This window comes from Onychostoma macrolepis, chromosome 01 (assembly GCF_012432095.1).
Source record: "Onychostoma macrolepis isolate SWU-2019 chromosome 01, ASM1243209v1, whole genome shotgun sequence".
Lineage (NCBI taxonomy): Eukaryota > Metazoa > Chordata > Actinopteri > Cypriniformes > Cyprinidae > Onychostoma > Onychostoma macrolepis.
In genome coordinates this window covers 45,107,721-45,124,809 of record NC_081155.1, presented here as the reverse complement: position 1 = coordinate 45,124,809, position 17,089 = coordinate 45,107,721, and the positions used below count along the sequence as shown (strand labels likewise).

Genomic DNA, 17,089 nt, shown 5'->3' with positions numbered 1-17,089 from the left:
AATGCTGAAATAAAATATAAACATTAGATTAAAAAAAAAAAGAAAAAAAATTGAACTTCAAATTTTAAAATGTAAAAAAAAAGTAAAGCTCTATTGAAATATTTAAAATAATAATAATAAAGCACATAAGAAGTTACTACAATAAAATTCAAATAATATATAAATAATATTAAAATAATAGTGTAAATAAGTGGTGTGACAACATCAGTACTCATGGATATTATTATTATTATTATTATTATTATTCTATAAATGTGATTGGTTTAGTGTCGTTACAGAAAACTGAAACAGATTTTATCATGGCAAAGTTATTATATCTATGCATATTTGTTTATAAATATTTTAAATAGAACTTCATGACTGCCTATATAGACATGTCAAACTGCAAATACTTATTTATAACAAAAAAACTCCTATATTTAAAAAATTGCACCATAATTACATTAAATATTTTTAAATATAAGTTTATAATTTATTTAAATGCACCAATACATTTTTCTCGTAGTCGTCTCATTTTTGATCATCGAACGCATGCTGCATTTCAATTCATGCTAATTGCATGAAGAAAAACTTCATTAAAATTAATTAAATCTGTATTAATATTGTAAAAAAAAAAAAGCTGTAAATAAAAACTAATTCAAAATATGAATAAATAATATAGAAAAAATACTAATATAACAATAAGTGATATGACGACATCAAAACTCAAGGACAAAGGTAAATTGCGGTTTCATTTTGAAAAATAGTGTTGACCGATGCATTTGTTTTCTCAGTTTTCTGGTGAGATGCGTCCTGCACTTCAAGTCATGCTAATTTCTTCTCATATGCATGAGGGCTATTTGCATTGGCGCACACATCAAACGTCGTCCAGATTCGGGATGGCCCTTTTGACCCCGTCGAGGAGTGGACAAAGTCATCGGGTGCGCTGCTGTGTAAGCAGTGATAAGGCACTTCTTAATGTGTTTGCACAGGGGCCGGAGTAAAAAGGGCCTCTGACGCAGAAGGGCCCACAGCCTGCCGCCACCTTCACAATGGAGACCCCGACACCAAACACGGCCCCAAATGTCACACCACGCCTGGACGTGGCAGGGAGGGATGAGCAGCCTGATTGGACGGTGTCTGTGTGGGTGTCTCGTTTTAAAAGGCCCGGTGGATGTGGCGTGACGGTAGAGGAAGAGCGGCGCAAAATACTGTAAAGTACAACACACTTGACAAGCCTTCTCATCTTAGAGGCGCATCAGTGCAAAAGAGTGCGGCAGGTGTACGATTTGCCATTTTAAGACAGAAAATTGATCTAAGAGATTTATTTAGCTCTCATTCACAGCTGGACCGTCTCACCTTCAGGTCACTGAGATGTATAAGGTAGACACGTTGAAACTATTGACCACAGTTGCTCTGCTGACTGTCGCTTCGGTGTTGGATGCTGCTCCGCTGATGCCTGGAGAACCAGATGCTTTCGGAGAACCAGCTGATGGAGGTGAGACAGGTCAAAACCAGCTCACAGTTTACATTCACACATTCGGCAGATGCTTTTATCTAAAACTACTTACATTGCATTCCATGTATACATTTAATTAGTGCATGCACTTCCTGGGAAACGAAGGAATTTTTGCATTTCACTGCAAAAATGATGTTCTTACCCAGTATTTTTCCAGTATTTCAGTACAAATGTTCTTAAATAAGTAAAATGACCATTAGGTCTATTAGATATTCAGTTTTGTTTGCTGAAAAATCTTCCAAAAGTAAGTGAGTTTATGCTTAAAACAAGAAAAAAAAAGTCAGTGCATTAAGAAAAATAATCAAAAAGAAAACAAGCTTATTTTTCTTGTTCCACTGTCATATTTTTTTCTTGTTTTAAGCATAAACATTTAAACATATTTTAAGCAATTTTCCTCAAATAAATGTATGGTGAATGAAAAACAAGACAAAAGTATTAAGCAAGAAATCTTTTTTAGTTGTTTTGCATTGTAGTGCCATGCAATATTTTTGACTCAAGTCACATTTATTTATATAGCGCTTTATACATACAGATTGATTCACAGTAATAAACAGGAAGATATCAGTGTTTTAAGATTGTAAAATTCATCAATTATGAGACCAATTCAGTTTCAGATATACAGGAACTCTGATTTCTAACCTTATGGTCCCAACCTGCAAACAAATCTGAAAGATTTAATGGGATATAAATGTTTCAAGAATCGTCTCGGTTGTTTCTCCTAAAATTCCTTCAGAGAAATAAAAAACGATCGTCATGCAGTATGAGCTGCAAAAAATAATGAGAATATAGTTTGTATTGAGACCTCCGACTTTTGATTGCAGACACATATGAGCACAGTTTCTGACATTGCTGAGATCTCTTCTGAAACTCATATGTGAGAGACTGGGGTATTTTTCTTAAAATAATAATATTTATTTTATTTCCAATAATTATATTTTTTTCACAGCAATTTTTGGCTCCCCAAAGAACATTCTGGTGGGCGGTTCTCAAAAGAACCATCTTTTCTTCGTGTTAATCTGAAGAACCCATTTCCACTAAAAATAATCTTTTTTTGGATTGGAAAGGTTTACATGGAAGTTAAAGGTTATTAATGGAAGCATAGATGCCAATAAAGAACCGTTATTTTTAAGAGTGTAGAGGAGACATTTGAGATATTAATGAGATCTCATTTGTGATTTCTCCGTTCTGTGAGATGTTAGTTTCACTGTCGTCAAGCCTACAGACTCAGAGATGGCGCTGGACCAAGATAATTAGTCCAGTGGCGCCGGCTCTTGTGGTCTTCTGTTGGTCTTGTGCTGTCCGCACTTCCAGTGTGTGCAAACCTTAAATCTGCCTTTGCATTCAGGTTTCCAGCTAAAATTGGCTCAGAGGTGGTTATGAATTAGGTCATTAAGTCTCAGCGGATCTCATTTAGGTTAATTCTGACGGTCTTACAGAACTTCTTGACCTGGATGTGCACTGTGCACAGTACCTTCACCATGCAACAATAAAACGCTCCCAGAATGTTCTGTCAAGGTTCTCTCAAGGTTATGAACAAACATTCTCCCAGTAACATTAATAGAATGTTTGCTTAAATTCATTTGACCTTTAATGATGTTCTCAAAATGTAAAATGGAATGTTCCTTTAACATTCGCATAACCAAAAATGTTTAAAAAAACACTCAGAAGTAATGTTTTCATAACTTAATGGGAATGTTCCAATACGTTCTTAGAACATTTTTGTCAGCTGAGAGTAAATGCACAGGCACAAACAGTGCTCTTAAAATAATAAGGTGCACATGCTGCTAAAATAATCACTACAATTCAGGTCATGCTAATTTAGTACCATGTGCCTCTATGGAATCTGGTGCACTTTTTCATTGCAATAATGGTCACGACTGCCTTTGATGAAGGTGATAATACCACTCGTATTTTATCAAGAGGCCCTTCAAAGAGTTTTTAATGGAGTGATGGCAAGTTTAGTGTTTACAAACGTCTTTTTTTGTATTTTGAGGCCAAAAAGCCCACCTATGACATCACCGAGACGCACTGCGGTCGTCCTAACAACTCGCTGACTTCCCCAAGACTTCTGTCAACATGTCTGCAGGCAGAGAGTGGCTCCACATGTGTTTGTACATGAGTGTGAACAAGCGGTTTGTTAGTGTCCACCTCTAAGATCAGAATGATGATGAGGAAAGTCGCTTGGACAAAAGGCATTTATCATCGGTTATATCTTGTATGTTTGTCCAAGCCAAGAAAAGGCCTTTTAAGGGATGTTTGAAGTTTGGGATGTCTCTCTTTTCAAGGTTCTCAGGGTGTTTCAGTGCATTGGTATTCCCATTGACTTGTTTCTATGGGTATGGGAACAATTCCGTGGCAACAGGACTTAGATCGAAACGCCACTAAATGAGACAAACCCTTTCAGAGAACAGAGAGGGGATGCATCATTCTGGTACCGACCATAAACTGGAATTTTAGAGACATGCAAACACTTCACTGTAGCTGAAACTAATTAAACTGAGTTCTAAAGGAGTCTAAAAATGGAGGTTAAAGGGTTAATCCACCCAAAAATTAAAATTCTCTCATCATTTACTCACCCTTGTGTCTTTTCAAACCTGTATAACGTTCTTTTTTCATGTGAAACACATACGGCGATATTTTGAAGAGCACTGGTTCGTTCCCATTGACTTCCATTGTGTTTTTTTTGTCCATATAATGGAAGTCAATGGGAACCGAAACTGTTTTATTACCAAAAGTTCAAAATATCTAATGTTCCAGGAAATCAGGGTGAGTAAATGATGAATGATTTTTCATTTCACTTTAAAGCAGCTGACGCTTTGAAACCTTTGCGAATAATTTCTTTCGAACCAGTATTTTGGAGCGTATCAAACAGCCGAAGTCACATGATTTCAGTAAACGAGGTTTTGTTACTTCACAACTGTTTCAAAATGTTTCGAGATGTCAATGGTTTGCCATTTGGACAGTGAACCTTTGAACCAGTGTCTAATAGGGCACTAATAATAGCCTAATTGGCCCATTTAGAGAAGCCAAAAAAAACAACCAAAATATTTATGCATGTTTTGGCTTGAGTTTTGTTGAATTTACACAGTTTTGACCAGCGTGTGGCATTGAGCGCTACAAAACAGTAAATAATTTTGCGAAGCAATTGGTTCAATTGATTCAAAGCTTTGAAAAGGTTTGTTTACTATTAAAAATCATTCTGATAGTACACTACACCGTTAAAAAAAAAAAAAGTTGAGCCAACTTAAAATTTTAAGGCAACCAGCTTCAGCAGATTTTTGAGTTTTCTCAACTTGTCGTTTTAAGTTTATACAACAAAAATTTGAGAATCTCCCACAAAAATAAGTTGAGCAAACTCAAAAATCTGCTGAAGCTGGTAAAAAATATATTTTTTAAGTTCGCTCAACTTTTTTCTTTTTTTTTTTTACAGTGTAGCTTCTAATAAGGTGAATAATTGTTTCTTTCCCATGCTTCCTGCCAAACGTGGAGAGCGGGTACGAAATTCTGCGAAAAGGGCGGATTGCGTATTGGTGGCAACACATAACCGAAAGGGGCTCCAAAGTCTTTAACCCTAAAGTGTCGGTATTTCCTTCCAGATCCACAGAGAAATACTGAGGAAAATGCAGCACAAGCGACAAGGATTTTCGAGAAGCTACTAAAGACCAGACCAATGACGACATTTCCAGACGGAGATGGAAAACCCATAGCGATGAAAGCATTAGACAAAATAATTACAGCGACAAGTAGCCTGAATATCAGAGACAAAACCTTAGACACGGGTGTCAATAATCCATTAAAGACACTAATACTTCTTTCTGATGGACACGAGGAGATTCGTGATGGATCTCTGAGGATTGACCGCACAACCAGTTCACCCGATTCCCAACAGCAAACAGAGAGGAACAGACTGTTCAGACTTTCAAAGGTGATTGATTCAAAGGAGCACGGCGACACTCCATCAGCAGCCGACCAATCAGATCCGGTCACCGGCGACCCGGCCGCACGAGAGGAGCTGGTGAAGATGCTGAGTGCTCTTGAAGAGCTTCACAAGTTAATGAACAGCACACTGAGCCATCGAATCACCTTCATAACCAGAGGTGTGTCAAGAATATACATTTTTAAATATTTCAAAAAGATATTTCAAATTTGTCTGGTTAAACTTTCTGTTTATCTATGAATCCTGAAAAATAAAATGCACGTCTCCACAAAAATATTGGGCAGCACATCTGTTTTCAACATTGATAATAATCAGAAATGTTTCTTGAGCAGTAAATCAGCATATTAGAATGATTTCTGAAGATCATGTGACACTGAAGACTGGAGTAATGATGCTGAAAATTAAGCGCTGCATCACAGAAATAAATTACATTTTAACATATATTAACTTAGAAAGCAGCTATTTTAAATTGTAATAATATTTCAAAATTTCTTTCTATTAGTGTAATTGCAAATAAAGTTGAAATTAAATAATTACAAATGTTGCCTTTAGCTTAAGTATTAAAACGACTAAAACAATAAATAGAAATATAAAAAAAATGAAAAAAGCATATTAAAATTAAAACTGAAAATATAAAAATAAAATCTTAATACAAAATCTTAATACTGTAGTAGTATATAAATAACATTAAAATAACACTACACTGTAAAAAGTGCTAAATTGACTTAACTTAAACAAATTGAGGAAACCCCTCAAAATTATAGTAAATAATAATAAATACTTGACAATTCACTTAACTTATTTTTTAAATTATAATTTACTTAAAAATGTTAAGGCAACGGGTTTCCTCAATTTTTTTAAGTTAAGTCAATTTAGCACTTTTTACAGTGTAGTATTTTTGATCAAATAAATGCAGCCTTGATGAGCAGAAGAGACTTCTTTCAAAAACATTTAAAATCTTACCGACCTCAAACTTTTGAATGATATAATATTGAATGCAATTTAGATGAATTAAATCTTGCCTCTTGTTGTTGTTGTTTTTTTTTTCTTCAAAGGAAATAGCAACGGACGAAGTACTGGGAAGAAGAACAAAATGGTATGTTCAGATATTAAAGATAGATCAAATATAAAATATATGTTCAGATGTTAAAATATACATTTTTATATATTTATAAATATATAAAAAGTTCAATTTGTGCTTTATGCTATAACTCGTGTTTTCTAACCTGCAGACAGTTACAGATGGAAACCTGAAATCCACCACAGCGACCACTATAGACGGCGGTGGGATTTCACCGAAGGCCAGCACTGACCAAATGGATCCCAAACTCAACGGAAAAGCCTTTAAAAAGTCTCTTCCATCAGCTAAGAAAACCAACAAGCGAGGTATGATGCAAACCAACTGGTCTGGATAACAAAAACTTGCCATGTACATGATAAAAAAAATAAAACAAACTGTTTATCTTTCTCCAAAAACAGTGTGCTTCTGGAAGTACTGCTCTCAGAACTGAGATCAGCAGCCCATTTCTCCCTCGTTTCACCACGCAACAAATCCTGTTCTCAAACAGAGATGCTTAAACTCTTCTCAAAGGTCCATCAATAACACGACTGACCCCTCTGACCTCTGTGACGTGTGTACCTTTGACTTTGTGCACGAAATGCTCTTAACCTTCGATCTACAACACCTTCGTTGTTGCAAGCTCCAATAAAAATGACAAAGCATGCAAAAGTACTGTGATAATAAAGAGAACTTTATTTTTCTACAGATATCTCTCTCGGTGATCATTGCAAAATAAGACAGTATTTAAAGGGTGACGTGCATCGTTGCGTTTGCACAAGTTCTCAGAGCTCAAACGTAGAGGTCACTATGGTGATGATGAGGTAGCAAGTCGACTAGAAAGACAAGCTGTTGATATTACGCCTTCGAAATTGATCTGATTGCTCAAAGAGCTGCTGTTGCTTGGGTGACGTTCGCTGAGATCCAACAGAATACAAGAGAACGAGTCAAAAGAAGTTCAGAGGCCTTCATTTCATTCGTCTCGCGTATCAAGATCTCATTCTTCGCACGACCCTCGTTCATCACGGGGATAGGAAATTAAAAACCATGAAGACTTAATGATGAATTCGGATTAGTTTAATTAAAATCTCCTCGTCAGAGCTTCATAAGGCGTTCGCACAAGGTTACATAAATAGAGTGTTTTAACAAGTTCTGTGCATCGATTAAAAAACAACAACAATCAAATATAAAGGAAGCAGCAGTTTCATCCTAAACTCGGAAAGACAAATCCATTACAATCAGTGACGTAATTAGTAAACGTGTGGATAATAGCCTCATGTGATGATACAAAAGGAGAGTTTCATTAAACATATATGGTGATATTGTAAAATAAACATGATTTCTTTAAATATAAAATGCAAATAGAAAATGTATGTGAAAATATACTGGCCTGACCAGAAGAAGTGTAAGTAAAAATTCAAATATGCAAAAAAAAAAAAAAAGGAGGAAAAATCCAAAAATATAGAGATCCATAGCTTAAAGGTGATTGAGAGTTGGTCAAGGCCTTGGTGAATATAATGAATGTACCATATCTAGTCTATCTGTATAATCTATGAAGACAGATAGATTGTTTAGTGTATTTTATCTCTGCATCTGGTCTTATACTATTTTCCTGGTCCTGCCATCGATTGAAGGAAAACGAATGCCAGTCTACTGATTTAGATCAATGTACCATAGTATTAGTGCAGCTCCACCAGTGAGCGCACACACACACACACACACACACACACACACACACACACACACGTAGCACTGCTTGTCTGGTCATCCTGAACTATTTGATCTTCTTGGCGACGTCCAGGTAAGCGAACTCGATCTCGCGCTCAGCAGGGCAGGTGTTCATGAACTCCTCTTTCTTGTAGGCATTATTCAAATATCGCCAAACCCCGGTCATCTCAGCAGGAATCTCAAAACCCCTGTACTTCCTGGCAACAATCTGCAACACAGAGTATGGAAATCTGAACTGGAAAACGGAGTAAAAATGTGTGCATGCCAAAAATACTGGCTCTAAAATTTGTGTAATTATATTTATTGTGCAATTATATAATTATATATATTTAAATTAAGTGTGAAAAATTGAATTAAAAGTTAAAATTATATTTTTATTTTATTTTATTATTATTAGATTATAGTGTATGAATTATTTATATTACGTAAATATTCAAATGCACAGTATATTATTTATAACTATATACTAAAATAACTAAAACAAAAACTGAAACAAAAGCGAATAAAACTATATAGATAATTAATATACAAAATACATATAGTTTTAGTTATTTTAGTACATCAAATATTTCAGCCTTGTGGTATAGTTTTAGATTTTATTTGTTATGTTTTTCAGTTAGTGTTTATTTTATTAAAAGGCATTTCAAAAACATTTATTTTTAATGGTTTTAATTTCAGTTTTAGTTTTAGTTAACTATACTAACCCTTGTCGGAGACCACATATAATATTTTATATATAATATTTTAATATTTCAATAATTTAAACCTCATACTTCAAAATGTAAAACAAACTTATTACACTGTAAAAAGTGCTAAGTTGACTTAACTTAAAAATTGAGGAAAGCCGTTGAATTAAAATTTTTAAGTAAATGATAATTAAAAAAATAAGTATTAAATTTATTTTTTATTATTATTATTTACTTAATAATTTTAATTCAACGGCTTTCCTCAATTTTTTAAGTTAAGTCAACTTAGCACTTTTTACAGTGTATGTAAAATCAGTAAAATATTTTAGATTCTGCAACCATCACATTTTGTTCACATCAGCTCAAATGTTTTTGTCATTATTAAAGCAAAAGGGTTTCACTCCAAATGCAAAAGCATTTTCAAATTGATGTGTTTATGTACTTTTTTCAGTTCGACTGACATTTAAATTAGATTCATTCGTTTTAAGTTACATTAAAAAATCTTCATTTAAACAGATCTTGGGCTTTCAGAAAATGAAAGATTTATTTTATACACAAAAAGGCAGGAAAAATCATAGAATGAGCGATAGAAAGTATACGAATGGAAAGACGCACCTTAATGATGTGTAGTTTGGGCAGCAGGTTGCAGTCGGCCAGCGTGAGGTCCGGTCCATCCAGATAACTGCGTGTGGACACACCGGGATCATCCACGCTGTTGGCATCTATTTCCTCGGCCAGCGGCATCTGCAAATACTCATCCAACCTCTTCAGAGACTTCAGAAGAGCTTTCTCCAGACCTATACACACACAAACACCAGATCAAAACAGAATTACAGAAGAAGAGAGCAGAATTTCACAGTCTTCAATAAAACCAATTAAACTCACCCTCGTTAGCTTCTTTACGAGGGTTCTTGATGTAGGCAGAAAACTTGGCAAATACATCTATTCCTGCTGTGTTGGATTCTGGATGCTTTGCTGCCAACTTTGGGTATCTTAAAAAATGTCCCAGAGTTAATTTTGAAGATTTTTTGGTAACACTTTATAATAACTGCACGCTATGAATCATTAGTTAAGCATTACTAAAAGTCAATTCATCCTTTGTAAAGCATCGTCCCCGTATTAATAGGCATTTAGTTTATAAATACAGCTATAAATGTTTTGTTCTTGATTTATAAGCATATCTATAATGTTTAATAATTGTATTTTCATACTTTAATTTATCAATTCTAAATTAAGTATTACGTTATTTACAAACCAGTTATTTAGGAGTTGTCAGTGGTTCATAAGATCATTTAGAAAGTGCAAGTAAATGATTAATAAACTATGTAAATGTACATTTATAAATCTTATTATTTAGACATGATAGTAGTTGCTCAGTGTGTTAATAAATGCTTTATTAACACATATTCCTGCTGTAATTTATGATTAAGTCAGCTAGTTATAAAACATTTAGTAGTTGTCAGTCATCTAAAGTGAGGACTATTTATGCCTCCTACTATTTAAAGGCTCAGTTATCTTCCAAACAGAAAAATTAAACAAACGCAACACAGAGGGATACAGAACACAGAAATATATTTTTTCAAGGTGCAAAAAAATTAAACTGTACACTTGATAAAAAAATAAAATAAACCTCTGCAATGTCATAGAAAAAAAAAAATTGTAAAAAAAAAAAAAAATTAAGTTTTCATTTTTTGCATCTTGAAATAAATATTTCTGAGTTCTGTATCCCTCTGAGCCTTTAAATCTCCTTTGCAATACATATGATTATAAATCAAGAACAAGGAATTTATAGCTGTATTTATAAACTGCTTACTAATGCCTACTAATGTTGGGACAATGCTTTATAAAGGATGAACTGACTATTTACTAATGCTTAACTAATGGTTCACAGCATGCAGTTATTATAAATTGTTACCAAATTTTTAAGGAATGTATTAAGGATCTGAGGCAATGGCAGGTGAAGCGATATAGAAAGTACCGTGGTGGGACCAGTCGTTCCTCGAGAAACTCCTCGATCTTGTTGACGTCCACCAGCACTTCTCCGTTGAAGGTCATGAATGGAGGGTTGGTTCCTGGAGCGAGATCCTGCAGATCCGCCGGCTTTCTGTGGGACACGGATCAACAAACCTGCCATCATCAGTGCTGCTATTGTTGACTAAGACTACAGCAGAGATGCCCAAAGCCAGAGCGTGTGGGCCAAAGTTGGACGACATTTGATTTGGCCCTCCATACCATACCAAAAGATGCCATTGAAGCACATCTTCATTTCTAATTTAAGTTTTTGTTTTAACATCTTTAGTTTTTTTTTTTTTTTGCATTAAATAAAAAAAAAAATTAATTTGTGAATAAAATATGTTTAAAAATATATTTACATTTTTGTCTAATTATTTATGCACCTTTTCATGTAATATATTTTAATATGATATAGCTGGATATAGTGCAACATTACCCTTCATATTGAAAAGTTCTGAACTAAAACTATTAAAAAATCATTTTCATTAATTGAAATGAAGCTAAAATAAAATAAAACAAAACCAATATAAATATAAATATTAGATGAAAAATGTATAGTGGCAGGTGGCAACTAACTGAAATAAATTACGTTTATTTGAAATACTAAAATTACAAAAACTAAAACAAAAAATAAATGCTACATACACACACTCACACACACATATAGAAAAATAACAAAAGCAGATAACAAAATTACTAAAAAAGAAATAAAAATCAATAAGAGATAAATAAAACTTCAAAAATAAAAGCCCATTCAAAATATTAATAAACATTAATATTATAATAATAATTATAATCGTATATAAATAGTACTAAAACAACACTACACTATCCTCAATAACCGTAGTCAAAAAGAAATGTGCGGAGGATTGCAAATGTAATTCCTATTATTATTTGTAAGCAAAAGTATCGTAATGGAGTTCAATAATTTAGTTTAATAACATATTAAAATCATACAGGGGCATTTGGAATCATAACTGTCCTACATTTATATGTATGCATATTTTCCCAATTGACTTACTGTACGTTGCATTCAATACATTGTATCAGTTAATACATTCGATGGGGATTGAACCCACAACCTTGGTGTTGCGTGCGTCATGCTCTACGGTGTGAGCTACAGGAACGTTCTAATGGCAAATATGTGTTCGTGTGTCTTTATCTGTGGATTCTGTGCTTCACCTCTTGAGGTCCACAGTGGTGACGTTGAAGATGACTCCTTTCAGCCAGAGGATCATGAAGAGTCTCTGAGAGAACGGACAGTTCCCGATACTCTCTCCATCACTGCCGGCCTGCGAGACACACACATTACCCCATCATTCCTTTCATTACAGACATCAAAGCTCTCCACCAGACGAGAGTACAGTGGGTTCGAAGAAGCTTTTGATTTGATTTTCTCTGCACAGCAAACACTTCCTAATGCATGAAGACACTGTTTGATGAAATGATGATTTTAAGGGAAGTTTAAAATATAAATGACTTAAATGATCTTTTTTGTTGTTGTTGAGTCAAATAGTTAAGCTCCACAGAAAATCCAGAATAATACAAGTCATTAAAGATATTATGAAATATATTTAATAATATTTAAAGTATTTATTTAGTGTAATGATTTACACTTAGATTTAGATTACTTCAAAATCCAAACAAGCTTTTTTTAATCACCTTGTTTCACATAAATTAAATGACGAAAAAAAGGTTAATCAGACAATGAAAAAAATCTGTCCCTCCACTTTTTTTCACAGTTTCTTTTTCTTTTTTTGTTAAGCACAAAAGAAGATATTTTAAAGAATGTTGGTAACTAAACAGTTGACGGTAGCCATTGACTTCCATAGTATTTTTTCTAAACTATGAATACCGCCAACTGTTAGGTTACCAACATTCTTTAAAATATCTTCTTTTGTTGATGGTAGCTATTGACTTCCAGAGTATTTTTCCATACTATAGAAATCAATGGCTACCGTTAACCATTTAGTTGCCAACATTCTTCAAAATATTGCCATTTGTTGATGGTAGCCATTGACTTCCATAGTATTTTTTTCCATACCACAGAAGTCAATAGCTACCGTCACCTGCTTGGTTACCAATATTTTTCAACATATCTTCTTTTGTTGACATAACATTGACTTCCATGGTATTTTTTACCCCATACTATGGAAGTCAATGGCTACCATCAACTTTTTGGTTACCTACATTCTTCAAAATATCTTCTTTAGTGTTCAACATCTGAAGAAACTCATACATGTTTGGAACTTGATGGTGAGTAAATGATTGAACAACACAATGCATTACGAAAAACCATTAAGGAGCTAAATAAGCTTAGACTGTCACAAGATGTTTATTCAGAGCACAGTAGTTAGGAATACTTTCCACAAATGCTCAAAATATGAAAAACAAGGTCATTAGTCTTTCAAAGTTTCAATGTGAGAACATCTTACCTTCACAAACAGCTCAATGCTAGGAAAGCCCAATTTTTTAGCTGCTACATCAAACCAAGCCATCGTGAAATATCGCTGCAGATATACTGCTTTCACATGTCTCACAAATCAAATCAGCTTCTGAAATGCTTTCTCTGCATGTATAAAAATGGCTTTTGCTCAGTTCTTTGTGCATCCAGAATGGCTGATTTAATTTGGTAAGAGTCTGTCTTCATCTTCTGTGGGTGGAAAGAAACGGTCAAACGCGCAGGACGAGACACTGAGACGTTTGTTCATTGTTATCAGCAATAGAGACGCTGTTCATGAGACGTGTGTTATTACATTGTGATCAACATTGTAAAAAATGTTCTTTATGATAAAGGGATTCTCTATTATGATTTCCAGTGCAATAACCTAGAAATAAACTATATACATTACCATATGAATTACAAAACAAATGAGTTTTGCAGTGGTGTAAATATGTGTCTGCTGCTGTGTTTTTGTGTGTCTGGATTGATTTATTACCGTGCTACTGTATTTATGAGTCTGGAGGTTGTGAATGATTATGTGAGGTCTGGTCATCTGAAGATAAGCTGCCCATATTAACAGGCTAAAAAAGGCTTTGATGAGGGACAATCAGACCAACATAACACCAGCAGAGGGCAGAGCTTCATCTGCTATTAAACAGCCTGTGTGCTCATGTCAAAGTGTGTGTCAAAGTTCAGACTATAAAACCTGATTTAATAAGCCACATTTGAATATAAGCATACCTGTAACGGCACAGCAATTACATTATATTAATTCAATTGTAGCATTAACTTCACTGTGGGGCAATAAACCCCAGCCTAGCAACCACACATTCACATTTGCACATTCAGGAATCATATTATTTTTGAACGGAGAACAAAACAAACACTCGGTTTGGTCAAAAGCTCCGATCCCCTCAGACCAACAAACATGTTAATCAGATTAATGTGTGGAGGAATGCTGGGACACGATTAACCCACTACACTATTCACTTACAAACACATTATTCACTCAGAAAAATATGAGCAGAGGCAAAACACATCACAGGAGCCGGTGCACAGGCACAGGTGCATCTTTAATTAGATAACTATCAGCACATGCCTAAACTACTACAATAAACACAAACCAATCATGAGACACAAACTGATGCTTGTTATGTTTTGTTAGTGATCTGAAATGTAGAGTGAGATCGTGGGAGTTGAAACACGCACAAAGGCCATCTTTGTTACGGGAATCGCTCTGCAGAAACGTACGGGTGGGATTTAAGGGCATTTTTACCAGGCTTAACGTCCCGCTGCTCAGCCACCTTCATACAGCAAGAATTTGGCTGCGAGAGCTTTGTTCCGAATGTTTCAAACAATTCTAAAAAATAAATAATAAATAAATAAATATATAAAACTATTGCTGTAATTTTGCTTGATTAAGAATAACAAAGTTTAATAAACAAAATAAAATACATTTAAAATAAAATATAAAATAAACTATTATTAAAATAAATAAATAAATAAATAAATAAATAAATAAATAAATAAATAAAACAACTATTGATGTAGTTTGGCTGGTTAAGAACAAAGTTTAACAAATAAAAAAAATAAAAAATAAACATAAAAATAAAATGCTATTAAAACTAATTTTGCTTTAGGTTTGCTTATTGGAGCAACAAAGTCTAACAAATAAAATAAAATACATTTATAATTAAATAATTATTTAAATGAATAAATAAAGACAAACTACTATTGTTGTAGTTTTGCTTATAGGAACAAAAACAGCAAAACAATTTAAATATATATACAAATCGCTTGCTGTAGTTTTGCTTGGTTAAAAGCCACGGTCACAGTTAAATTAAATGAAGTAGAAATAAATACATGAATCTACGTACATATTAATAAATAAAAAGAAAAATAAATACAACCAACTATTGCTGTTGAAAGTTTGACACCTGAATGCACATAATAAAAACTATCTAAAGCACATCTGTGTTTATCTATAATGTTATGTTTTTAGTATGTTTTATTGCATAATCTTTGGTAAACTTAAGTCAACATAACAGTTGAAAAAGTTAGATTCTTGATTAATATAATTGATTACGAACCACACTCATAGTTAAATTTAAATAAATAAATAAATAAATAAATGAATGAATGAATCAATAAATAAATAAATAAATGTTTAACATCTAAATACATCTATTTTGCACTATAATGTTATGTTTTTAGTATGTTTTATTGCATAATCTTTGGTAAACAAGTCAAGACAATAGAAATTAATTGCAAAAGTGATACCTAAAGCCAGTTTTTTTTCCTAATGTTTGTTGAGAGGATACTTTATATGGTATTTTCTATTGGAACGTTCTAGAATCAAGAAAGAAACACCGCAGTGGGTTGTGTCAGATGCATTTTTAGCTCACCAATCAATCCATTAGCTCAACAACAGCCAAGAATAATCTCAATGAACTAAGTGCATTATATCACCAGCAGCAACCATTTACACAGAACATCACAACACAGGGTGGAAATTATGACTTGAGACTTTGGCTTTAACCTAAGCCTCAATATACTACTTCAGATATGAACCACTGTAATTAAAAAGGTTTAAAACACATTGCAACTTAGTTTTAAGCTATTGAAGTTTCTCGTCAGATCAGTGACCGTTGAATAAAAACTTATTTTAGCTTTAAACGCCAGTTAAAGTGCATTAGCTACCAGTATATGGTATATTTTTTGGCACTTTCATGCTGGTTTTGGCAGGTCACCCTGCAATAATACTGTGATCAAGTTAATGCACCTGCAACAATAACCAGCTTAACCAACTTGTTCCAGTAACACTGCTCTGGACTGGGAATTACAGTCTGGTTTTCTAGAAGCGGGATGACAGACTAACTGACCAGTAGAGCAAAGACACTAATGCAATTAGGGTTAGTGATAGTAACACCATCTGCTGAGCAGAAGGACATGCTGTCATTGTAGGAAACTGTAAGCTAATGTTGCTAACAAGACAGCCTGATCACTGTCATTCCTAAAATAAGACTCAGTGCATTATTCTGTCAGCAGTTCTACAAAAATCTGAATTTTGTTTGCGTTTTGACAGTTTATATGCATGTAACATCCTGCCCTCCCTATAAAATGTACCACAGCGATCAGTTCCCACCATAATTTTATAATATTTATTTTTACCGGTGTTATTTTACTATTATTTATATACTATTACAGTATCAATATTTTTTATTATTTTTATTAATTAAAAGTTTTTATCTGTCATTTATATTTTATTTCATTTCAATTATTATTATTCATAATTACTATTTTAAAATGATGAATTTTAATTAATTGTTAATTTATTTCAATTATCAATTGGTTTTAGTTAACAATAACAATAGTCTACTGTCACTACAGTAAAACTGCGGTAGCATATTTGATTTGAAAACAGTAAAAATTGTGAAATATTATTACAATCTAAAATAAATGTTTTTTAAGTAAATATATTGTAAAATGTAATTTATTTCTGTGATCAAAGCTGAATTTTCAGCATCATCACAGTGTCACATGATCCTTCAGAAATCATTTTAATATGCTGATTTGCTGCTCAAGAAATATTTCTGACTATTATTGATGTTACATTTAATTGCTTCATATTTTTGTGCAAACTGTGATACATTTTATTTTTCAGGATTCTTTGATGAACAGAAAGTTTATTTTTACAACATTATAAATGTCTACTCTCACTTTTGAT

The 17,089-nt window shown here is 33.4% G+C and overlaps 2 protein-coding genes across 5 annotated transcripts in view; one reads left to right on the top strand and one right to left on the bottom strand.

Moving 5' to 3' along the window:
• Positions 1-1,188: 1,188 nt before the first annotated feature.
• Positions 1,189-7,152, top strand: urp2 (urotensin II-related peptide). The gene is made up of 5 exons (XM_058790008.1): positions 1,189-1,477; positions 5,095-5,595; positions 6,491-6,531; positions 6,668-6,821; positions 6,915-7,152. Exons 1-5 carry the CDS (start codon positions 1,354-1,356, stop codon positions 6,944-6,946), a joined length of 852 nt encoding a protein of 283 aa, XP_058645991.1. The 5' UTR covers positions 1,189-1,353; the 3' UTR covers positions 6,947-7,152.
• Positions 7,153-8,127: 975 nt separating this feature from the next.
• Positions 8,128-17,089, bottom strand: part of LOC131546228 (chloride intracellular channel protein 4) — a 13,637-nt gene continuing 4,675 nt past the window's right edge. For 3 of the 4 annotated variants that reach the window (XM_058785664.1, XM_058785645.1, XM_058785655.1), the window contains exons 3-7: positions 12,102-12,211; positions 10,885-11,010; positions 9,792-9,898; positions 9,522-9,703; positions 8,128-8,428 (exon numbers count right to left, since the gene is read on the bottom strand). In XM_058785664.1, the coding sequence (XP_058641647.1) occupies positions 8,267-8,428; positions 9,522-9,703; positions 9,792-9,898; positions 10,885-11,010; positions 12,102-12,211 (687 nt within the window). In that variant the 3' untranslated portion in view covers positions 8,128-8,266. Of the gene's footprint in view, positions 8,429-9,521; positions 9,704-9,791; positions 9,899-10,884; positions 11,011-12,101; positions 12,212-13,354; positions 13,518-17,089 lie in introns of those variants that run through there. The other variant, XM_058785670.1, reaches the window with a different exon arrangement.